Raw genomic sequence first — 23,851 nt, 5'->3', positions numbered from 1 at the left:
TCTTTCAATCTTATTATGTGGTCCTGTCAAAGGGTATGTGTGTTTTTGTGTAAAATGTATGTAAGTGAAGATCTGCAGAAACCAAATCTGATGTTTATGTTGTGCTGCACATATTGTTGTATAGAATTTACTCTAAGTTGCATGTTTGTGTCATATAGGACGTCACAATGATTATTTTCATTAATGATTAATCCTTTGATTTTTTTTTTCTTTAATAATTAAGCAGATAGAAAGTCAAACATAAAGACAAGGGCCCATCTCAAATTTCTATGTCATGACTTCAAATAGCTTATTTTGAAGTATTGTATCTTTACTGTGGTTTTTTTTTACAATGTTCCTCCTCAGTTGTTTTAAGAAGTTATCTAACGCAATCTCTGAGAAACAAACACTGCACAACTTCCTCTAAAAAAATACCCACGTAAATGATACATTTAAAAGGAAAACCTAACTTATATACAGGGTTTTGTAATTGTGTGTTCTCAGCAGTCAGTAATGTTCAGGGAACACACTCAAAAAAGGACGCACAAATGTGTTAATGTGGAACTGCTCTGCATTACGCCAACAGGAACTCAGACAAAGGAGTGGAGATTGCTTTTCTGGGAACCCGCACCGGCCTGTCGAGGACCAACCTGTTTGTGCCCGTCGATCAGCTTTCCAATCAGTGAGTGCCGCTGCTGCTCAACGCTTCTCTAATCCTTACCTACGTGCACGTGGCGAGTGGCAGTGATTGTGCTTGATGAATCTAATCCTTTGCACCTCACTTCAGTTTCATTCTGTGTGCGTCCTCAGAGATTTCCTGACAGCGGAGGACAAGGAGGGTGTGTTTAATGCAGATCACTTCCCTCTGTGGTACAAGAGAGCAGCAGAGCAGGTCCCCGGCACGTTTATCTACTCCATCCCCTTCAGCACAGGTACACAGCACAGAACAAAAAAGTGAGCGCAGCATTTAATGTGTGCACCGTGCAGCATAACACATCAGGACAAAACTCCTCAAGACATGACTTTATTTGCTTATATTGGCTTATTATCTAAGTTCATCTCAATATACTTCTCACTTTCCAGTACAGCATTGTATAAAGTACTTTTTTGGAATTCATGTGCCGTAGTCATTCGGCATTTCTACATCTAAATCAGTCTTTCTCTATATCCCTCTGTCTGCTATGGTTTGTGGTTTTTACTGGTTTCCACTGATAGGATGTGCGGCACAGCTCGGCTCCCTCACGGCTTCTCTGCAGTTAATGTGTCCCACGTTCTGCCTACTAGCCAGGGGAAAGAGTATTCAGCTCCAGGACATTTACCACCTTTCCTCTGTTTAATGATGACTGCATCTTTTCAGGCATTGCCATCATAACCTGAAATGTCCTATCACAGCACTCATTTCAGAAATATTAGAGTCATCTGGCTGTAGAAAAAGCTCTGACTGGACTCTAATACTGTAAACTAATGGAGTGGTGCTGCCGTTTCTTTTCAGCCAGCTGATGGAGGCCGCTGAGTACTGGGCGCCATCTACTGAACAGAAAGTGTAAAGGGGAAAAAAATGAATAAGAGTTTATTCTCTGTTCTTTCTCTCTAGCTTTAGAAAATAAGAGTGTGGTTTTGGCCAGCACAGCAATTCAGCTCCTTGATGACAGAAAGTCTCCAATTGTTGCAGGTAACAAACTCTAAACCATTTTTCATATCATTATGAAAACTCTTAAGGGTCTTTTAAATTATTTCTTAAAACTGACTTTTATCTGAAAGCCTTTTCTTAAAATGAAACTGTTTTGTTTCATCCTATTTTAATTTTGTCTTGTATGCTTCTCATTCTTTTACTGTTTTATTCTGTTATAATTGTCTTATCATTTTTAGTGTTTACTGTTAAGCACTATAACTTGCTGCTATATAAATAAAGCAATTATTATCATCATCATTATGTTAATGCTCAATTCTATATATTGTGTAAGTCTCTCTTGTGCTTGGTCTTGTGCTCAGCTGTAGGGATCCAGATGAAGCTTGAGTTCTTTCAGAGGAAGTTCTGGACTGCCTGCAGACAGGTAACTACACAACTAGTTTGCAAAAACTGATTTTCCTGACTGGGTATGAAACTAAACTCCATGTTTTGTGCTCAGTGTACAGCTCTGGATGGGAAGTGTAGCATTAGCTGCGATAATGAGGTAAGAACATTAACTCTGGCTTCTGATTTTTTTTTTTTTTTCTCCGGTTGTTTCGTTGTTTTGTTCACAAAATCTTTTTACTCTGACAGGACATCAACTGTTATCTCATTGACAACAATGGTTTCATTCTTGTCACAGAGGAGCAATCTCAGGTACTGTGCGTATGTATGAGTTTGTATGTTTACATCTATGAACAGAAAGTGAAATCATGGAAACATTGTCCGACTTCATGCAGGTTCATGACTCTTCGTTTTGGTGTTGAACTGTGTTAATGGAAGTATTTTCTTGTTTTGAATAAAGACGGATCATGAGAGAAAACTTTGCATCATAGCAAACACCTGCCCCTGGTAAAATGATTCAGTCCAACATTAAACAAGATGGCTTCCTACAGATCCACCATGTTTAACTTGTATGCTTCTAGTTTTCTTTTTTCTTTTATTTTCTTTTTAAACTAAACATTATTGTAAAAGATGTTTCTTTTTAATATTTTACGGCATTTTTTTCAGTGAGCTTCAACTAACTAGCAAGTGCTCTCTTTGCTTTTCTGATTTGGTTTATCTCCATTTATTATAAGCTAGAAAAATCTGTAATAATAATGAATAATGATTATGTGACAGTGTTAAAGCGGTCGCTCGTATTGATGAACCTACAGAGAATTATCACCTGAATCTGCAGCTCATCTGGAGCTTTATACTGAGTTTCAGCTCATTGTTTAGCTGTAGGCAGCACGTGGCCGCACCAAACATAGCGAAATATTTAGCAGATAAAGAGCTCCTCATTTCCTCAGGAGTCGGCAGAGACTACAGACAGAGTGAATATTGGACTGACATTCACCAGGTAGTCGCAGACACGACTAAATAAATGATAATGTTGCTCTGTAACTACTGGATTTGTAAATAAGCAGCTATTTGGTAACTACAACATCGTATAAACTTAAAATATGATATATCAGTGTTGTGCTCACGTGTTTCTGCAGACCCCAAGTGATTAAAAAAAAACTGTTGTTGCACGTTTGATAATCTTTTAATCAGGTGTTTATTTTATTTTCTACACCCCAATCTACAGTATTTTTTGAAGTGTGTGCCTTTGTGCTTTGGCATAATATATCTCTCAGACAGGGCTCTTCTTTGGAGAAGTGGAGGGTGCTGTTATGAACAAACTTCTCCAAATGGGTTCCTTCAAAAGGTCTGAGCCACAGTTTAACACTTCCTAAAACCACTTATCCAGTAAACCTGACCTTAAAAACATGTTGTTATTGTCTTCTGTCGGTAACTGCTGCCTGTTTGTGTTGCAGGATCACGCTGTATGACTACCAGGCCCTTTGCAAAGAGTACGCTGGGAGCAGCGACAGTGCACGCACTTTATCAGATGTAAGTGCACAAGACAGAATATCAGCTGATGTATGAGAGATAAAGACATTAGAAGCAGTAATTTTATCATATGTGATACAGTGCATCTACATTTGAATGGCCAGAGTTAAGATCTTGACCCTATACCACGGTACCTGCCTCAGAGTGACTGAAAGATCAGTACAGAGATGTGTAAAATTGTAAACAGACTCTAATATGAAATGCTTTTCTCTGTCTCTCTTTCTTAGCCTTTCACTGTGGTCAAGTGGCTCCTGACTGAACTTGTCATGTAAGAATTTTTAAAGATTATATTTTTGTTTAGTACGGGTACGTAAATGACATAGTGTGACATACACAATATTTATACTACTTACTAGCTACATGTTTATAGGAATAAAATAAGTTAAAAGTTGAATGGCATGGACGTAAATGGATGATTGTTACATTTATTTCTTATCAACTATGTAACAATACAAGTTCATAACTTAAAATGCCAGCCAAGAACAAGATGCATTGGTTAAGGGTTAGTTAATATGTTCTTAAATGGTAATAAATATTAATGAATGTCTTCATTACCTATTTATACCCTTTTATATAAACATTAGTTAACTTTTAACTGATGCTTTAATTGCGTTAACTAATATGAATTAATATATTCTCATTATTGTCACCAACATCATTGGTTTAAATGTGATATTTGTGTTTTTCTCTTTAGTTTTCTGCTAGAATTTAACCTGTACAGCTGGTGGAATGTCGACCTTTCAGTTAAAGGTAACTGTAGGTGATGATCGTAATGGGCTCGTATGTGTGAGAAAGAGAGGTCAATGTGTGAGAGCTGGAAATATTCTCTCGATCTATGGTTTTGTCAAGATGCTGTGGTTCAGTAAAACTTTTTCTGTCACACGTACAGCTCAGAGGTCACGTGGTAAAACCATGATGGTTCCATGTGACACAGAATATCCTGCTTTTGTCTCTGAACGCACCATCAAAGAAACAACAGGCAACATTGACTGTGAGGGCTGCATCAGGTACTGCTTTAGGCCTCCTTAAATTAATTACTCAATGAATTATCGTCAATATCATTCATTAATTCCCTTACTCACAATATCTATCCATATTAAACATTATACTTCTAGTCTGCCACTATTCATTCTGTAATATTCTGAGGCCGGTCACTGTCTGTGTTCTGGCTGCAGATCATTCGTCATACAGCAGATCCCCAGCAGCAACCTCTTCATGGTTGTTGTGGACAACAAGTGTGACTGCAGCAGTGCTCCTCCAGTAACTATGGATCCCATCGAGATCATGTATATCCTTTCTAAATGAAACACTGATTTTTGATATGTGGAAACCTGTCCTGACAGCATTTGCATTTGAGTACATGGCTAGTTTAATGATAAGAATTCATAAGTTACTGACTGTGAGAATCATTGTATTGCTTAGGGTTAATTTTTGAGTTGCACCACTCAAGCTCTGTTTCACATCAGGCTAAATGAGTCATGATGTAGATTAGTGAAGCTTTAAACCTCGGAACATGTTTAGTTCATTTATTTTTACCCTTGACGCCTTTGAACACAACGAGTCACTAAAATGTGACAGACTGAAGTTTCAGAAGGACAGAAAGAAACCTGAATCATGTCATCCTTTCCACCCTGAGGTATGAGATCATCTTTGCCTGCATACTGTACCTGTGTGTGTCTCTAAATATATAGTTATGCACTTACAAATGCTGCAGATTGATCTCACATAAATTCATGAAGCAATGTTGACCACATAAGTGAACTCTCACTCACACCGTGCTACAATACATCATTAACTCACAGTTGTGGTTTATTACAACTTATTTTCATAGTTTTGTCCATCATTATTATTGGTAATAACATGACTGTACTTACCAGGTTCATTTCTCAGCTCTGGGAACACAGCGATATTGCTAAAAAGACGTCCAACAAGGCAAGAAAAACAAGTTCCCAGCAGGCACACAGCTGGCCAATAACATCGTTAGACGTTGATATTTGGTTGAATGTAGGTTGTGACGTCCTGCGATCAAAATGCAATGTCAGCACAACATCTACCGCCAATGTCAATTTGACGTAGAATACTGACGACAGCTGATGTTGATGTTCGTTAGGTTTTAAGTTGTGTTGTTAGGTAACCAAAATCCGATGTCTTTCAAGTATCTCATGCCAACGCCATGTTGAAATAGAATACCAACATGATGTGAAGTATGGTGACCAACACCCAGCTTCTACTAAATGGCACAATGCCAGTTAGCCAAGGTTGGGTTTTGATGTCAACCCACTTTTCATTTCCAACTAAAATTTAACATCTGTCCAACGTTAGAGTTGTTAGTGTCCAACGCGTTTCTGATGTTAAATTGACGTCTGGTGTATGCTGGGTAGTCAGACAGTTATACTGGTTACGAATGACCCCCTAGGTTAGCCAAACTAATTTATAACAGGAATTCTTTTCAATGGCTCTTTGGTACAAACAAAGGGACTCAAGATGTACTTGAGAGCCAGTCTTTTTTATCATTGTGCCCAGATTTCACTGCCTGGCCTAAATCCACTCCAATTTATGTGAACACTGAGATCCAGTCAGTCACAAAAGGTGTCTTGGTAAACTCCAAGACACAGCAGCTTTTAGATGCACTTCAACAATAAATGCAACATTAAAGCAGAGTGCAATATTTGTAAAAGCAGGGTCAACAAACAATCTTCACTGCCTCTTAAACAGCAATGGTGAAACTTCATCAGTAAGTCGGTCAGTCAGGCACAGACATTTGCGTTTCAGGGCTGGCCTCCAGCCAAAAAGAACAAAAGGAACGAATCACATCTGTTACTGTCTTTCACAGATAAAACCCTGTTAATGTTTAACCGCTCCACATGTATCATAAACGATTGTGTCTTCTGCAGGAAAATGCCATGGAGTGTGGTTCAGCTACACGCCTCTCCAGTCCTCTGACAACAACTCTGCTCCCTCTGATAGCAGCGACCGTCAGCAGGTGACCATTAACAGCAGGACTGGACGTCAGAAAGGACTAACTCAACAAGAAGATGCTTATAAACACATAGAGAACAAGGCCAATCAGAATTGAATTTGCTCATACCTCTGCATCAGGCAACACTCTTCTAAGAAAAAGAAATCTTTATCTGTAGCACAGAGACTCGCATCCATTAATGCAGAAAACATAAATGATGGGGTGCAGTAAAAGAAAATGCGATTAATGGGAGTGCTTGGCGAGTTTGCTCAGAGCGTTGCAGTTCACGTCACTGACAGTTTGTCATATTGACTTGAATTTGTACTGAAATTAAAAAAGAGAAAGTAACGTGTCTACAGTGAAAACAAATGCCTATGCATACAGATGATGGTAAGACATCAAATATGTTTGTTTCTTTGTTGTGAGGGAAAAAATGAAAGTTAATGTAAAAGTCTGCAGAATGTAAAATGCACTTTTGTCATATGTTTAAAGAATGCAGAGTGGTCTATATTTTTGGCATTAAATTGCTAAAAAGCATTGAAAGGGCCATTATACTTTTCTTCTTCAAATACATTGTTTATTTTGTAACTAAGTTCCTTTAGATGTTGATAATAATATGGATCATGTAAAATATCACAGACAACAGAAAATGTGAAGGTTGTTCTGTCAGAAGACGTTTCAGATAAGCTAATGATGCATGATGAAGATTCAATGGTGAGTTTTAAGAATGTTACATTTACACATCCAGCCACAGTTTGTCAAGGTGACCACATACTCTTTACCACATGTCTGAGAAAGCTGATGAATAAATACAAAGAAATATTTTCCTTCATTAACACCTTGTGTTATTTTCTCGGGTGTAGGCGTGCACTTGTGTTACTCATGTTGTGGGGATATATGTCACATTGTGGGGACCCACCTTCCTTTGGGGAAGAAAAAGCAAGTTGCCATTACATACATCATTAAAAACGTAGTTTAAGGTTGAAGTTAGGGCCAGGATCAGGCAAATAGTGATTATAGTTAGGGTGAGGTTAAGTCTACAGGAAATGAATGTTAATGTGATGTCCACTGAAGTGATGGAAACATGTATGTGTGTGTGCGCGTGTGTTTGTGTAGTTGTGTAGTATCTGAGAGACTAACTGTATTATAAAAAATACATAGATTCAGAATATAAAACATAACACAAGGCAATTCAAAGTATGGTATTATGAGGAAACAGTGGGTGAAAACTATGAAAACATATAACGTATGTACCAGAAGCAGCTAGTTGTAAAGGCAAATGTTTATTTTGACATCGTTATACATTTTTTACATGCTGTGCTTGTTACAGATAAATTGCTGTAAAACTTGAAAACTCCTATAGATTGCTAAATGTGAGAAAGAGACATAATAAGAGTCTAACATTACACTATTGTGGCCTGCTGTCTTATGCTGGTAAACTCTAAACAAAAGGTTTACACCTCCAACAGTTCTCTAGGCTTCATCTTTCTTTATGCAGGAAAAGATGTCTGTGTGTCAGTGTGTCGTCACGGTGCTGTACGCCATGCCTCCCAGGACCAATGTAACTGGCTCCTCAGAGATGGTGGAGTAAAGGTGATATGTGTCAGACTGGGAAAAGACAGAAACCAACTTAGTCATCTATTAATATTTGTGGCAAATAGACTTAATGTTGTTCCTCATGTCTCACTTACATTCAGATTTTGAGACTGTTGACTTTTAACTTCCTCAGAACCTGCTAGTGAGAATGACACACACAGTGAGATGATTTCTTTCCCATGAAGTTTGGCACATACACTGTATATATCATCACCATCTTTTCTCATACAGCATGCTATTGCTCACATGTGAAATAGAATGTGAGACCCAAGCAAATAGAGTCATTTTTGTGTCAGTGCCTCCCACATGCATGATCTACTTTGAACTTGAGATGCAAGTGTCACGTCTTCACTGTATGCGTGCTATTACTTTGCATCTGTGGTTATTTTAGTATCTGTGACCAATGTGAACTCTGTTCAACTAAAGAAAAAGTGAAACTGCAACAAATATTTCCTGCAAACTGCAAATGGCTTTTAAGACCAATGCCAGATCGTATGTACAGGACAACTGTGTGGCTCATTTTAACCCAGTGAAGCACGGTGTTAGTTCAGGCTGAGCACTAAAATGTTATCTGTTTAATTAACGCTTCACCATCAGTGGCTCCTTCACCAGCTGTGTGGCCTAATGTGCTGCGTCACTGTAGCTGTGCTGATACACTCATGCCAATGACGTTTGCTGCTGCGGCTGCTTCCACTGCCACACCCTCTGCTTTATGGACTCAATTTAATATCGTTGATTTAATTAAAATTGATTGCCATTTGATTCTCTGAGAGCTCCCTCACAGTCTTTTGCTGATTCTGATTGTAAAATCCTTTCAGAAAGTGTTCAGACATCTTAAATTTTTTCCCATTTTGTTATGTTGCAGGCTTATGGAAACATCAAAAAAGAAAATTTTTCCTTCATCAATCTTCATCAACACCCAACAACAACAAATTGAAATCAGAATTTTAGATTTTTTTTTTTTTTTAATTTATTAAAAAGGAAAAACCGAAATATCACATTGAGTATTCAGACCATTTGCTATAACGCTTGAAATTTAACTCAGGTTCATCCCATTTCCACCTGTGCACCTGTGGTCAATTCAATTGATTGGACATGGTTTGCAAAGGCACACACCTGTCTATATAAGGTCTCACAGCTGACAGTGCATATCAAAGATAAAAACCAAGGCTGCGGTCGAAAAGTCAAAATAATCTCCTTGCCTAACCACTTTTCCTTGACCAGGAGGAAAACCAATTCCAAGTGTCATGTCTGGTTTCTTCCAGAGAGTCTTGTTTCTCAAAGCATGGCCCAGACTGGTGGAGCGCTGCAGTGAAGGTTGTCCTGATGATGGGTCTGAACACTTATGTCAATGTGATATTTCAGTTTTTACTTTTTTTTTTTTCTTTTTAAACAATTGTTTCAGAAAGGGACGGGGAAGATTTTAGGCTTTTGTCATGGAATACTTCACGTTTACACATTATCAAACAGTATGTGTGACCAGCCATATAAGAAAGTAAATGAAGGCTTTATTATTTTATCATGGAACTCACCAGCTTTTTTCTGCTTCCTGAGAACTGCTGATAGTAGTATGATGACACCCAGAGCCACTCCACAACCAGTCACAACTATTAACATCCATATCATTGTTTGTGCTTTGAAACAACAGAAGCCATAAACAATCGTCAGTTTCATCTCTTACATTAACAAAAAAGCAGGAAGACGTGTGTATAACTACAGTTATGCTGCCACAATACCAAACCACACTAACTAGTTTATTTTTTCACTACAGCAATGTACACGGGAAAGTAACTATTTTAACTTTAAAATATTAATCTTTGCCATCTCTTAACCCCCAATTTCTGAAGTAACTTGGGCGTGCAATTTGCACAGCTCAAGCTAACTTGTTACAAGATGTGTCAAATTTCCAAGAGGAAAACTAACAAACTAGTATGTTAGGATTAGTACTCACCTGAAGGCCTTTTCAGTTGGGTTAAAGGAAAAGAGCTATCTTTAGTGCCAGGCGAACCTAGTAAGTACACAGCCACAAATTTCTTTTAAAAACATCTACAGCAATGTTAGCATTATGATGTGCTAATAAGAATCTTTAGTCAACAGTACCTGTTGTTTCATCGCCAGATTCTGGGTTCATAGGAGTCATACCAGTATCTGTTTCTTTAAATCACAAAAACATACTGATGTTAAATTATCTATTTTCTTCCATTGTGGTAAGAGGTACAAATATTAAGTAGTACATAGTTGTCATGTACTGTTTAACAATGTAATTTTCCTTGAGCAATATCAGCTAGCATCTGTGCAATAGCAAGGCTAACTTCACAAATGGATAAAGAGCTGCATACCCATCACACACTATCAGAGTAACCAGTCAGCAACCATTACTTTAATATTTACTTTTTATAGACACATCTAATGTTTTACATGTGAATATTAGAGTTTGTATATCAACATGTTCAAACAAATCATGTAAAAACTGAATACATCACCTAATGTTGGTTTCACAGATGTTTGGGAAGTAGAGATGGTACTACCAGGGTTACTCTGCTTCCCAACAGTCTGACCTTGTGAATCAACAAAAGAAAATCTCAAAATAGTCATAATACTCACAAACACATATGATCTGTGTGGTTAATTCAAGTCACACTTAATTTTTTTACCTGATGTTAGGCTTGCAGGGGTTACAGGAGTGGGAGCACGAGACCCACTAACAATCAGATCTGGTGAATAAAAAGCAAAATAACAAATATAAGTAGTTCGGGATAATGTTTACTGTATATCATGTCCTACTTGTGGTCATAATAAATGTTGGCATATTCTGCATTGTGTGGCTGATGGATTTGGACTTGTTAGTTTCATATGTGGGCAACTAAGTAGGACAGTGCATTTCTGCAATCACTTCAGCAATTATATTAACAAAACTAGAAACCAGAGAACAGCCTTTTATTACAATTATGTCCATGTGCATGGATGTTTTTGATTCAATGTTTTTAGTATGGATACTGAAATTTGATTCTGATTTCACAATGTCACAATTAAACTTTTCAAATGACATAATGGATGAAGTTGTTCTATGGTGTCTGTCTAATTTTACACAATCAGAATTCACTTCATTAATGAATCTATTTCAGTGGATATGTTGTAGTAGTGTAGCACGTGTGTCTGTTTTCTGCAATGAAGTACACTATATAGTATGATGTATCTGCATTTTAAGTCCTTCTGTCATACACTTATTAAAGGAGCTATTTGAAAGTTTTGCTCTTGCTACATAGCCAACATTAGCATTAACAGCAGTTTACTTACAAGTCTAGAAAAAACGCTTCAAGTTCAGCATCAAACTTTTTTTTTTTTACTTGCCAAGAGCTGTCTCCAGCGGAGGAAATCAACACTCCCGTTTTGCTTCTATATCTATCACTTCTTTTCTTCTACTGGAGTTAGCATGCTAACCAGCTAGCCTTGCCCTGGCTGGACACATATCGTTACTTTCTGATACCGAGTCACTGTAGCGTCCTGTCTGCCCTGAATAAGTAACAGCATATTATAACCTCTTGTATTGTAAATGTAACGAGGGCTGAAGCTCTTGGAAAGACTGGTAAGTAAACAGGTGTTAATGCTAACATTGGCAATGTAGCAATAGCAAAACTTCCAAATATCTCCTTTAGTACATGTGAAATTTTAATGGAAATTAAAGTTGTTAAATAAGTAAATCAGTCACTCACTGTTTATGGTGACAGAGAATGCGTCACTGTATGAAGAAACAGAATTTCTCTCTCCAACACTGTAATAACATATCACTTCAACCTCAGTAGGTGGACTCTGATGTGCCATGTTCAGCAGCTCAGTCCCTGACAGTGTCGTCAGACAGGGCAAGTTACTGATTCTTTTTCCAATGTAGAAAAAACACTGAGCCACAGATGAAGTCTGACAGTGCAGATCGACTGTGTCTGTCACTGTGATCACCAGTGGATTCACTGTCAGTTTAGGTTTAGGAAGCCCTGGAAATTTAAGCATTTGTAAAATTATAAAAGTAAAACTTCATTTATTTCAAAACATTTCGAACATTAGATTTATTTATTACAGCATAGGAAGCCCTGTGGCTGCATGCATTAACTGTAGTAAAATATTATTTTGATAGAAATCTGATGCTCCTTAAACATCTTGTCCCATACTTATTAGAACATGACCTCCATACTGAAAGTCATCAGTGTGTTTGTTTGCAATGATTTTGTAGCAACATATAACATCAGTGCATGACAGTAAACTCACTCACTGTTTATGGTGATGGAGGCTTTGTCACTGTATGGAGATGGAAAACTTCTCTCTCCAAGCTTTACAATGTAAAAACATATCACTTTGACCTCAACAGGTGCACGCTGAGCTGCCATCGATAGAAGCTGAATCCCTGTCAGTTTCTGCAGACAAGGGAGATGTCTGACAGTTCCCCTGACCTCCGTGGAGTAATAGCATTGAGACACAGGAAAAGAAGACTGACAGTTCAATGTGGTTGAGTCTGTCACTGTGATCACCGGTGGATTCACTGTCAGTTTAGGTTTAGGAAGCCCTGGAAAGGCAGAGATTAATAAATATGTATGAAATATGTATAATAGCAGTACAGATGGACATTTAAACAAATATTAAGATCAGGGACTGACCTTGTAGTTTGATCTCATCAAAAGAATCTATTTGAAAAACAATTTATTAACAAGTGAAAAGCTGCAATTACAACTCATCAACAATTTTAATGAAATGTTGAAAGATTAAAACTCCAACTAATGTGCAATTGTGTCAATCAACTGTAAAAATGATTCAACATTTTATGCAGATAGCGCTTTGTAAGGGCTGACACTACATTTGATGCTTGCAAGGAAAAGTGTATGTGTATTTTTGTGTAAGAACCTAAATTAATGATGAGAAAATGTATAAGATAGGAGGTTTAACTTACAAATGAGGATGACAAACAGCAGCTGTCTAGCCATGATGAAGCTGAATACTGTGACTGTCATGAAATCCCCAAAGAAGACTAAACATGTCTTACTTTGACCTACATAAGAAGCATTTTTGCAAGACCCGCCCTCAGAAAAAGCACAGCAAGCAACAGAATCTAATAATACTTAGAGAGGCCACAGAAACATATTCAGCTCCTGACAACCCCAGCACACGTGATATAGTTCAACCTTTATTTTATCATTGAACCTACATATTATCATGTCAGTCAAAACATAACAGTGCTTCTGTAGTAGTTAAAACATCCAGGGCCATTTAAAGCAGGTTCCTTTCAGCATTCTTCATGCAATATCAGTAAGTATAGAGACTCAAAAGTTTTAAGTTGCTAAACCAAGAATCTACACCATAAAGTTAATGGACAGATTGTGACACAACAAGATTATGACACCCTATATAAGAACAAGACAACCAGATTGAAAGAGGTTGGTTTGTGTCTCAGTTTTGGTCATTTTGTGCTTCACTTCCACTGGTAGTTAAAAAAAATAAGATATGGGAGGGATGCAGAATCTGATTGGTTGAAGTTAGCCTGTGATTGACAGTGATACAATCTATCACAAACTAAGTAGTTTTTTAAAAGCGCCTGTCCTTTTCTAAACTGTTTCTCACAGTTCCACCAAAACCAATCACAACCACTTCAAACTTCCATATCCATTTTTCTATTGTGGAATAATAAAGGCCACAAACAAGTGACAGTCCCACTTCCTACAGAAACAGAAACCACAATGACCATGTTTTACATTTAACGTTCAACTCACTGATTCAAAACACTCCAAGAAACCAGCAAGGACCCAGATTCAGTGGCAGAGAAAACGTACTAATAGCCACTTTGAAGAGAAATAGATAACGGCTGTAGCACATATTTTTGATGTGTGAATGTGTATTTATAGTGCATAGTTACAGAAGTCTTTAGGAAAAAATTTATTCAAATATAAATGATTCAACATACTCAACATGCCCAACATGCTCTCCTGCAGAATTAATTTAACATGAATGTATGTACTAATGTTTTATATTTATAAACGTCACATGCGCCTGTGCAAACAGCATGTAATAATCAACATGTTTATCATGTCATGTTTACAGAAGTACTTATTATAACATTTCTGTGTTTTGTGTTCCATGTAAGCATCATCTCCTGAATAACTGCCATACTCATGTTCATGTAAGCACACTCAAAATCACTTCCCAACATGACTCCTTGACTCACATCCAAGGATTACTCTATCAGTCTTACTGTAATGTCCAAGTCACAATCATTCCTTCACTTAATCAATTTAGACTACAAGATAGACAAAGTATAAATGCAGACTTTATAGTATAAATACAAGGGGGCCCTGGACGCTGCCTTGTGGTACTCTCCAGTGACATCTTAAGGCTCCTAGAGATACTCTCTAACCTCCTAGTCTCTCTGACAGATAAAAAGCCACCCAGCTGCCTTTAGCTTGGAGAGAGGGCCTCCACAGTTGCCTGTATCAGATCACATATATTACCATCAATTCCCCTCTGTCAGGTCATAAAATACAGTATAAAAAACAAAGTAAAAAATTACACATTTTTTAAAAACAGCTCTTTCGGCTGCTTTTTTTTCCTCTGTACAGGTCTCAGTGTAGCTGCGAGGTGCTGTACACCATTTCCTTCAGGGCTGATGCAGCCGGCTCGTCAGAGATGGTGGCGTACACATGGTATAGTTCAGACTAGAAAAGAAAGACACCAAATGTAAGAGCTCTTTAAATCTATAATATTATATATATTATATATAATATTTAAACCTATAAAGCAAATAAATTCAATAATGTGCCTCATGTCTTACTCACATCCTCATTCTGAGGCTCTCGAATGTTGAGTTTCCCAGAACCTGCGAGTAAGAGAACCACACAGTAAGATTATTGTTTAGTCCAGTTTGACATTTTTCTGCACCATCTGTAGAAAGAAAGAGACATAGTGAGGTGAGGTTTAGTGAGGTTTATGTAGATTAAATTAAGCCTGCAGTATACTCCACCCAATTTATTTCAGGAATTTGATAGTAATTCTGTCCACAGTGATTACATATCTGCCTGTATCACAAGGCAGTAAATATATTATGGAAACAACAGCCCCATTTTTGGGTCAAGTGCTGGTGTTAATATGCTAAAATTATGTTTGTTGTTGTGGTGCTTTTTCAATTACAAAAAAGAGCTCACCAGTAGTACTATCAGCACCAGGTACATAGGTGATCACACTGTAGGATTCATCATTACCTGTTGGTAACTTTAAATTACAGAAAAGAGGGAGAGGAAGAGACCAAAAACCAGGGTTCACATCTAGAATTCCATCTGTGGTTAGGTTTAACAAAAGGTTAATAATGCTGTGCGCTGTCAAAAGGATATTGTGCAAGCTCAGATATTTTGTCAGAAAACAAATATAATGTCTTGATACTGAAACATTCAGTATCAAGTATGTATCTATCTATCTATCTATCTATCTATCTATCTATCCTTATTATGTAATCCAGTAGCAATTAAGTTTCCCCAAAAACCTATTTACTGTTACAGTTTAGTTGTATATGAATGTAATCTGTAGGTGAGAGCGCTGGCTGGTGAGGCCTTGTGTTTCAAATGTTTTATTTTAGACAACGTGACGGGTTTTCAATTACCAATTCTCCATGGTTATGATTTCTCAGGTACATAACATCACCTGCATCAGAAGGCAAAACACATCTCAGAATACTAAATGACGAAAATATAAATGCAAAAATATAAAAGCATCTTTCATAAAAATGCAAAAAAACCCAACAAAAAAACCAAGAGAATAAGACGCGTTTAGGCAGAGCACTTAAATCGCACCTGTATTGGCTACAACTGTTTCTGATATGCTTCATAGTCATTAGCTATTTCACAGCTGGGTTGGGAAGCTCTGATTCATTGAGAAGTTCCTCAAACAGCAGAGCCTTGATCACCAAATCCAACTGTATAAGTACTATAAACATTCAGTTCTTTGACACAGGATTTGTTTGTTTTTCACTTCTGCTTGTTTGACGTTTTTGACTTTTTCCATTCTGAAACTGACAGTAAATCTCTTGATGCCTTGATTTGTTTTAATGGGGATGGTGATAGATTTTTGCCATGAAATTTTAAATTTCAGTCATATACTTTAAGTGTGTACATTGGGGGAAAAAATGATCAGTTTATATCAAACATTACTGGACATATAAATCAACATAGTTCTCACCGCTTCTTCTTTTGGTACAGAGAAGGGCCAGTCCCAGTAAGATGACACCCGCAGTTACTCCAAAACCAGTCGCAACTATTACAAAATTCCATATCCACATTTCTGTTTTTGAAGCCACAAACAAGTATCAGTTGAAATCAAAGACAAAACATTTATTCGCAACTGCTACAAAGTTAAACTTTTTAAGTAGAATAAATAAAGTTGTGAACATGATGAATCATTGAATTCAGGGTAAGTACATGCTAAGCATCATAATTATGCAATACAGGTTGCTTCATTGTGACACTGCTGAGAAATACATACTCCCAGCACAAACATACTGAAGATGATGACAATTTTTAGCATTGAAATATAACATACTGTATCCTCATTACTGTCATAGCAAACATAATCCAGTAGCAAAAGTTTACCTTATTTATTGTATTTATCTATTTACTTTACCTCAAGCTAACCTATTTGCTGTTGCAGTTTAGTTGTATAAAAATGTCATCTCTAGGAGACAGCATTGCCTTGAGGAGTCTTGCAATTCAAATGAAAGAGCATTTTTTTAATCTGTGTGAATTAATTAGAAACTTAGTGATTGTTTTACCTGATGCTGGTTTCACTGATGTTAGGGAAGTAGAAATAACACATTCCTTGGTGTTCCTTGGTCTAGCAGCAGTCAGACCTAGTGAATGAAGAAACATGCATTTCATAATACTAGGAAAAAAGTTACATAGTATGTGTAACTTTGTTTACCTTTTATAGGAGTTACAGGAGTTGGAGCATGAGTCCTGCTGACAGTCGGACCTGTTGATTTGAAACCTTTAAAACTTTCGCTTTATGACAATGTTCTACATTTCTATTTAAATGTGCAGCATGTCCTACCTGTGGTCGTAGTAAATGTGGACACTATTTCCACAATATCTACAAAATAAAATTGATTTGGAGCCATCAGCTTTATATGTGGACAAAATGTGTGCAACAGCGTATTTGTGCAGTCATTTGAGCAGGCAGCAATAGAAGAAACATGTACTTTGTGATTCAGTGATGGCACACAAAATACATTTATAATTTTGTTACCTGATGCTGTTTTCACAGGAGTTACAGGAGTGGAGGCATGAGGCCTGCTAACAGTCAAACCTGGTGATTAAAAACAAAATCAACTTGAAAAATATTGTGTAGAAGTAATATGGGATGATGTTCTATATTGCTGTCCAGATGTACAGCATGTCCTACCTGTGGTTGTGGAGAACACTGGTTTTGTGGGTGACTCTCTTTCCACAATATCTGCAGAGAAAGGAAATAGATTTGTACCTGTCAATTTTATGGATGTAAAGATGAATTAACATTCATGCTATTTCTGTTACTGTCCCTTCAACACAAAAATGCTCAATACTAATAACCAGAGAATATTTACTCTGTTTTTATAGGTCTAGTGATGGAAATATCACTTGATCAGTCAATCCACCACTTTGGTCCAGATTGAAATTTTTGGTGCATTCATTAGCGTGAAATTCAGTTGCAATTTACTTGCAATTCACTTGAAAAAATTAATTCATTTCAGAGTAAGTGTTGTGCTGTGTCACATACAGCGTAGAAGTTATTTCCGTGTTAGAAGTCAATATATTGTAGTTCACAGTATGTACACAGGATGTCACCTCTCATGGATTTGGACATGATATAGATAGGAAGTGGCCGTGTGTGAACAACTGAAAATCCCTGAGCTGCGAGCAACAAATATATCAAATAATGCCAGAAGAAGAAATAATTGGACTACACTTATTTCACTAGACACATAGTATGCCATGTGGTGGTGGATGCATCATTTACGAACCCAACAGTGCAGCCTCTCCATGACTTTAAGTTCATGGTTAGACTCTACATAAAGTCAATCTGCCATGTGAATCCATGTCATCTCTGACTTACCAGTCAAGTTTTTTACATCACTACGAGGAGACAAAGAGTTGCGTTCACTTCCCAAACTGTAATCACAACTGGCATCCTTTTGCTGAACAAAATGCATGTGTCTCAGGAAATCATCTGTATTGACAGTAAACTGGCAGAACAACTGTTTAGGTGAGGATTTTGTCCTCCAGAGAGTTGTAGTTAGGACTGGACGAGTTGTTTCTCCAAAGTACAGGTTACAGCTTGTTGAATCATTAGCAGATCCAGGCAGTGAGCAAGTGAAGAGAAAATGGTCACCATCAAAATATGTAAGACTTATCTCTGGTTTTTGACCTGCAAAAGGAACAATGAAAAATTGTTTAAAGAAAATGTGCCATTCTGCTAACAAGCGCACTGCATGTTGTAGCACCGTAGGAATAATTTTAAACAATGCTCACAATCACATAAGTCCTACAGTCCAACCTCAGTCATCATGTTTTACTGTAAATGTTCTGAGGTGAGAGTGACTTACAGTACGATAAGAGTCATTACTCAAATTAAAGTAGAATCTGACAACAAAATCAAATTAACATCTCATACCACAGACATTTTATTGGGAAAAGAAGTTGTTGAATCATCTTTCTCTTTTTTTCTGTCAGTTATTAATACCTGAAACCTGTCAGTGTCTGCAGACAAGAGAAACCGAGAAAGTTTCTTCCCCCACAGTGTAGAAACACAAAAGACACAAAAACAGATAATGGAGTCTTACAGTTGAAAGTGACCGAGTGTGTCTCTGTGATCACCAGTGGATTCACTCAGTTAAAGTAAAAGGTGTCATGAAAATTTTGAGGAAAACATTTGTTATATCAAATTCTTAATACTTGCCATAATGTCATAATATTTCTAATGGAAACTTGTTATTTAGAGGAAGTAAAGAAAATTATACTGTACAACAAAATTGAAATTGGACAAATTGCTAACAGACTATAAGAAACTGAAAACAGCAAAGCATAGCGAAGGTGATAGATCTGACTGACCTTGAACTTGAATCTGATGAAAGGAGCCTGTTGGAAATACGATGCGTTAACAAGGTAAATAGACATCTCAATGATAACTTCAAAAAAAGGAAGATTAAAACTCCACACAATGTGCAATTCTGTCAGAGGTAGGAGTCAAGCTCAAGGTTGCACAGAGCAAAAACACAGGCAGTGAGATAACATAAGATTTCAAACCATAACCTAGAATTGCCCCCCTGCACAAAATATAGTCACAATGTCCCTTTTCCTGAGTTACAGTGTTGAACAATGATCAGAAGTGTTTTCATGATGTCACAGTTAAGTTGACATTTGTATATGAAATGTCATCACTCCATAATTTTATCCTATTAGACATGGTCACAAAGACCTTGACTTTCCCCCTTTCATCACCAAATTCTAATCAGTTCATCCTTAAGTCCAAGTGAATGTTTGTGCCGAATTTGAAGCAATCCCCTCAAGGTGTTACTGAGATAGTCACAAGAATTTGAGAACCTCAGAAATACTGCCTGCGGCGCTGGCTGTTCTCAGCATGGAAGCATAAAAAGATCAAATATAAAAGTGGTGTGATATGGTTTGCTGACACATAATGAATGAAATTACAAATTGCAGTGTAAATCTGCATTTGTTTATAATACTCGACATCAGTGGTTCTCCAAGTTTTTCACATCGAGGAACCCCTAAACTGACAAATTAGACCACAGATCACCATTTAATATGGTTTTGTCCCAGGGTCCCCCATCTGATAAGATTTTTAGTTTTAGACGTTTTATTACAGAAAGTGTTTGAAACTCCTGACCAAAATAGTTACTTATGGATGGAATTATGTTAAAATAATCTATTCCCTTTTGTTGGGGACCAACAGGAACCCCATCAAGGACCCCTGCACCCCACTTTGAGAACCACTGCCCTACATTAATTACAAAATGTATAGGAGGTTTAACTTACACATTAGAATGACAAACAGGCGTCCAGCCATGATGAAGCTGAATATTGAGACTGTCCAAGATCCTTCAAAGATAGTTGTGTGACTGACTACACTGGCACAAGTGCCATTTTGCAGAACAGGAAAACCACAGCAAGCATCAGAAGTGAATCACAGAGATACCCCCACACTTTACATACTCTCTCACACACACACACACACACACACACACACACACACATACACATACACACACGCACGCACGCACGCACGCACGCACAGATGCACACGACTGATAAAGTTATAGATAACCAACAGGAAGAAACACCTCAAAGCAGCTCAAAGACAGGCATCCAGATCTTTACACAGAATTCAGGACCTGTGAGTTTCAATTAACTTTATAAGTCATCAAAATGTTCATGTCCTGAAATGTAACTATTATTCTTTGAGAATTGTGACAGTAGTTTAAAGTACTTCTTGCACACTGACTATATGGAGGTGTGCATGTGTGTGCATGTGTGTTAGCACACTGTGTGGGCGGCAGCCTCTGTTGTCCGTTGTTTGTTGTGGTATTGAATTTGGTGTTCAATGGTATTCGTACCAACTACCAATTTTCTGGTATCATGACACATACACAGAGCACACAAACACATGCAAACACTTTTACTACTCGCCGCTGTGTCAGCCGCCTCCAACAAAGAGAGCACCTCTTTCACTGTCACACAACAACACACACCTGGGATTAATATAACATTCACATGAGGGTTGTGAAGTGCCAAATGATTGGTGCAAATATCTAAGTAGTTTCAATACCTACAACCCAATCTATACAGTAGCAATATTATACAATTGTTGTTGAAGGAGTTAGAAGTCACACAGTGTTTTCAGGCCTCAATGTGTAGAGATCTGTGCAATCATAGCATCCTAGAAATCATTCTGGAGGTGTACGTTTTTGTTTGTAGCAAAATGAGAGAATTTCTGTGACAATAGGTGCAGTCCATGTGGATTTCAGGCCTTCATTCAGTTTGCCCAGGTTGTGTCATGGAGGAGAGAGTTGCTATCTGCCGGTGTCTTTTTTGGTGCCGCCACTGGGGAGTTTAATATTTAAGTTTAATATTTTCAAGTTGTACACATAGTGGATTCTACTGAAAGATGTAACTGCTGGGAGGGATGTTACAGGTCATAGAGATTAGTAGTCCCCTTACATCAGTGTTTTCCAATCAAGACTGTCTTAAAATTATATTCAGGTGCACATGTGTACACTGAAACTGTTTTTACTTATTCCTCCTGTTCATACTGCCCATTACAAGGTCCCTTCCTTATATGTTTCCACTGAAATTGATGGGCGACAAAATCCATAGTTCTGTGTAAAAATACATTCAATCCGAGTTGGAAAAATCAAGTAGAAATCTTCCAAAGTTACTGTCCTTTTAGTCTGAAATTCCCTCTTACCTTAATATTTGTAAAACTAAAACAGCCTCGAGTTTTTTTTTTTTTTTTTTCCTTCTATAACCTTTTCAGCTCCTCCTTTTCGTTTTTGGGACCATTTAATTTGTATTTCCGTTTCGTTCTGTCATCTTTCCATTATTTCCCTCCTGACATAATGGACGCATCCACTTGAAGGGGGGGGGGGGGGGGGTGTGTGACAACGGTCCTGCACCTGCCTTGTTACCTGATAAGAACAGGAAAGCCGGGTGGTTTAGTTTGTGCACCTTCCTTCAGCTTGGTTATTTTTAAACCACCGGTTCACACGGTAAAAGGTAACTAATGCCAGAAAAGTAGCAGCAGAAGTCGGATGCAGTCTTCCGCCATGATCCCCTGATGGCTTTAATTTACAACCCCTAATCAATTGCACCTGGTGTGATGTGATTCACCTGCTCTCAGTTTAGTGGAAGCAGCTGCATAAAGTGGGAGACAGGGCAAAAAGTGCATGTCGCGCATTTTTAGACTTTAGAGAGCCTGCTTTGTGTGTAGTGTTTGTTTTTTAATATTATATTCGCAGTAATGCCTCCTAAAAAGCAAGCAGCGGACTCTGCTGATCCGACTTTGTCATCCTCCAAAGATGCCCCAGTAGAAGAGAAAGCTGAGTCAAAATCAGGTCTGTGCGCAAACGCCGATAAATCGGAGAGAAGTTAATATTTTAAACTGTCCCAGTTCCCAAAGCCGTTGCGTGTTCAAAATGTATATATTGTTTGTTCCCTAGATGCTGCGGCCCTGCGCAAACTGGCAGCTCATCCATCCACAGCCATTATGGTGAAAGAGGCGCTTAAAGAGCTGGACTCACGCAAAGGGGTTTCATCCCAGGCGATACAGAACTATATTAAACAGAAATACCCCTCGGTGGATTTGGTTAGGTTGAAGCACTTGGTTCGTAGAGCCCTGAAAAAAGGAATCGAGAATGGCACGCTGGTGCGGCCTGCCAACTCCAGTGTCACTACAGGCGCCATGGGAAAATTTAGGGTAAGATATGAAATCTACAGCTCCACCTAAGGGGGTCGAATAACGTCATTAATCGGGCCTATTTTGTTTTGTCTTAAGCTTGCACCGAAAGTCAAGGAGCCAAAGCTTAAAACTGAGAACACAGATCCTAATGTGCAAAAAGCTCCAAAAGAAGCCAAGGATGGAGCCAAGAAGCCTTCAAATGCAGGTAAGAATAAAATGGTAAAATTGACCCAAACGGTCATTTAGGCCAATCTTACAGGTGTCTGTTTTTAATTGCTTGCAAATTCCTAAAGGTGCCAAAAAGAAGAAAGATGGGGTTAAGGAACAGGAACAGGCCAATTCACAGGAGGTGAGAATATTTTTATGCTTGGAGACTGGGGGGGTGTCAAGGGTTCATGTCCTCTGTATTTATCTGAGTTGCATTTTGTTTGTTTTTTTTCCTGTTGTAGGACTCAAAGCCTTCCAAAAAGTCAAAGAAAAATGATGAGGCTGCTACCTCAAAGGCTGCTCCAGCAAAGAAGCCAAAAGCTAAGAAAGCTGCAGAGAAGGGGGATGATGAGGGAGACTCTGCTTCAACCAAAACAAAGGCATCGAAGGCAGCCAAGTCCACTAAAAAGGCAAAGGCGGGAAAACCATCCACGAGCAAGGCTGCTAAAGCGGGCAGTAATGCCCCTGCCTCTAAAGCAACTGGGAAGCGAGGGAAGAAAACTGGAGAGTAAATTTAGTTGACTGATGTTTTTTTTTTTTGTTTGTTTTTATACTGTTGCAATAAAATCTTAACTTTATGAGCTTGTGTGCTTTTTAAACTTTTGGCATTTGGAGCATGATGCTGTGTATGTCTTTATTCTGCTCGTTTCAGGACATACAATATTGCTGCTTCAAATACAACTGGTGGGCCAACAGTTAGTCACAGTGGACACAAACACCGAAAGGACTGACACAACAGCCAGCAGCACACTGATACATTTTCATAAAGAGTCCACACTGTGGCATTCTCCCAACACTCCAGCTGTTGTTGCTGCAGCGCCATCTTGACAGGCCTCCAGCACCTCCTACAGGTCAGACAAAACTTTAAAGTCACTGCTAATCTAAGGAGTTGCATACCGGTAAGCAGCACCACTTGAGTGAGTTGTATCCTGTTTCCATAGCAGATATTTGGACTTGTCATAGCTGCAACAAAATGAACTGCCCCCAACGGGAGAAAAAAGGTGCTGGGCTCCTGTTAAACCACCCTGACAGCCCCACTCACTGCAATATGTACAGATCTTCTACAGTACTAAGTACTACCTGGCCTGATATGC

The 23,851-nt window shown here is 38.1% G+C and overlaps 4 protein-coding genes across 6 annotated transcripts in view; 2 read left to right on the top strand and 2 right to left on the bottom strand.

Annotated features, from left to right (window-relative positions):
* Positions 1–7,306, top strand: part of cacna2d3 (calcium channel, voltage dependent, alpha2/delta subunit 3) — a 33,627-nt gene extending 26,321 nt beyond the window's left edge. Inside the window, exons 26-39 of the mRNA XM_056385292.1 lie at positions 566–661; positions 790–911; positions 1,574–1,651; positions 1,972–2,033; positions 2,109–2,153; positions 2,243–2,305; positions 3,268–3,338; positions 3,448–3,523; positions 3,751–3,791; positions 4,218–4,273; positions 4,413–4,530; positions 4,699–4,812; positions 5,078–5,159; positions 6,418–7,306. Of these exons, the coding sequence (XP_056241267.1) occupies positions 566–661; positions 790–911; positions 1,574–1,651; positions 1,972–2,033; positions 2,109–2,153; positions 2,243–2,305; positions 3,268–3,338; positions 3,448–3,523; positions 3,751–3,791; positions 4,218–4,273; positions 4,413–4,530; positions 4,699–4,812; positions 5,078–5,159; positions 6,418–6,510 (1,117 nt within the window). The 3' untranslated portion in view covers positions 6,511–7,306. The remainder of the gene's footprint in view (positions 1–565; positions 662–789; positions 912–1,573; positions 1,652–1,971; positions 2,034–2,108; positions 2,154–2,242; positions 2,306–3,267; positions 3,339–3,447; positions 3,524–3,750; positions 3,792–4,217; positions 4,274–4,412; positions 4,531–4,698; positions 4,813–5,077; positions 5,160–6,417) is intronic.
* A 440-nt stretch (positions 7,307–7,746) lies between these two features.
* LOC130175011 (mucin-5AC-like) lies at positions 7,747–12,622 on the bottom strand. Of its 2 annotated transcripts, none has more exons than XM_056385274.1 (9): positions 12,343–12,622; positions 11,792–12,067; positions 10,733–10,792; positions 10,562–10,636; positions 10,179–10,232; positions 10,030–10,086; positions 9,611–9,712; positions 8,174–8,217; positions 7,747–8,090 (listed from the first exon to the last, which is right to left on the bottom strand). In XM_056385274.1, exons 1-9 carry the CDS (start codon positions 12,455–12,457, stop codon positions 7,998–8,000), a joined length of 876 nt encoding a protein of 291 aa, XP_056241249.1. In that variant the 5' UTR covers positions 12,458–12,622; the 3' UTR covers positions 7,747–7,997. The 2 variants fall into 2 exon arrangements, with proteins under 2 accessions (XP_056241249.1, XP_056241257.1); XM_056385282.1 differs by having other exon boundaries at positions 8,174–8,214.
* Positions 12,623–12,943: 321 nt separating this feature from the next.
* LOC130184850 (uncharacterized) lies at positions 12,944–20,224 on the bottom strand. Of its 2 annotated transcripts, XM_056400937.1 has the most exons (13): positions 20,132–20,224; positions 19,187–19,213; positions 18,192–18,503; positions 17,502–17,552; positions 17,346–17,405; positions 17,151–17,189; positions 17,022–17,072; positions 16,873–16,950; positions 16,284–16,385; positions 15,709–15,749; positions 15,257–15,323; positions 14,891–14,931; positions 12,944–14,770 (listed from the first exon to the last, which is right to left on the bottom strand). In XM_056400937.1, the coding sequence occupies exons 1-13, from the start codon at positions 20,160–20,162 to the stop codon at positions 14,678–14,680; spliced, it is 993 nt and encodes a 330-aa protein (XP_056256912.1). In that variant the 5' UTR covers positions 20,163–20,224; the 3' UTR covers positions 12,944–14,677. The 2 variants fall into 2 exon arrangements, with proteins under 2 accessions (XP_056256912.1, XP_056256919.1); XM_056400944.1 differs by lacking the exons at positions 15,257–15,323; positions 15,709–15,749.
* An 840-nt stretch (positions 20,225–21,064) lies between these two features.
* LOC130178087 (protein B4) lies at positions 21,065–23,335 on the top strand. Its single transcript, XM_056390198.1, has 5 exons — positions 21,065–22,206; positions 22,312–22,568; positions 22,647–22,755; positions 22,844–22,899; positions 23,000–23,335. The coding sequence occupies exons 1-5, from the start codon at positions 22,113–22,115 to the stop codon at positions 23,267–23,269; spliced, it is 786 nt and encodes a 261-aa protein (XP_056246173.1). The 5' UTR covers positions 21,065–22,112; the 3' UTR covers positions 23,270–23,335.
* Positions 23,336–23,851: the final 516 nt, after the last annotated feature.

Source organism: Seriola aureovittata, chromosome 2, assembly GCF_021018895.1.
Source record: "Seriola aureovittata isolate HTS-2021-v1 ecotype China chromosome 2, ASM2101889v1, whole genome shotgun sequence".
Lineage (NCBI taxonomy): Eukaryota > Metazoa > Chordata > Actinopteri > Carangiformes > Carangidae > Seriola > Seriola aureovittata.
This window is presented reverse-complemented; position numbering and strand designations above follow the sequence as displayed.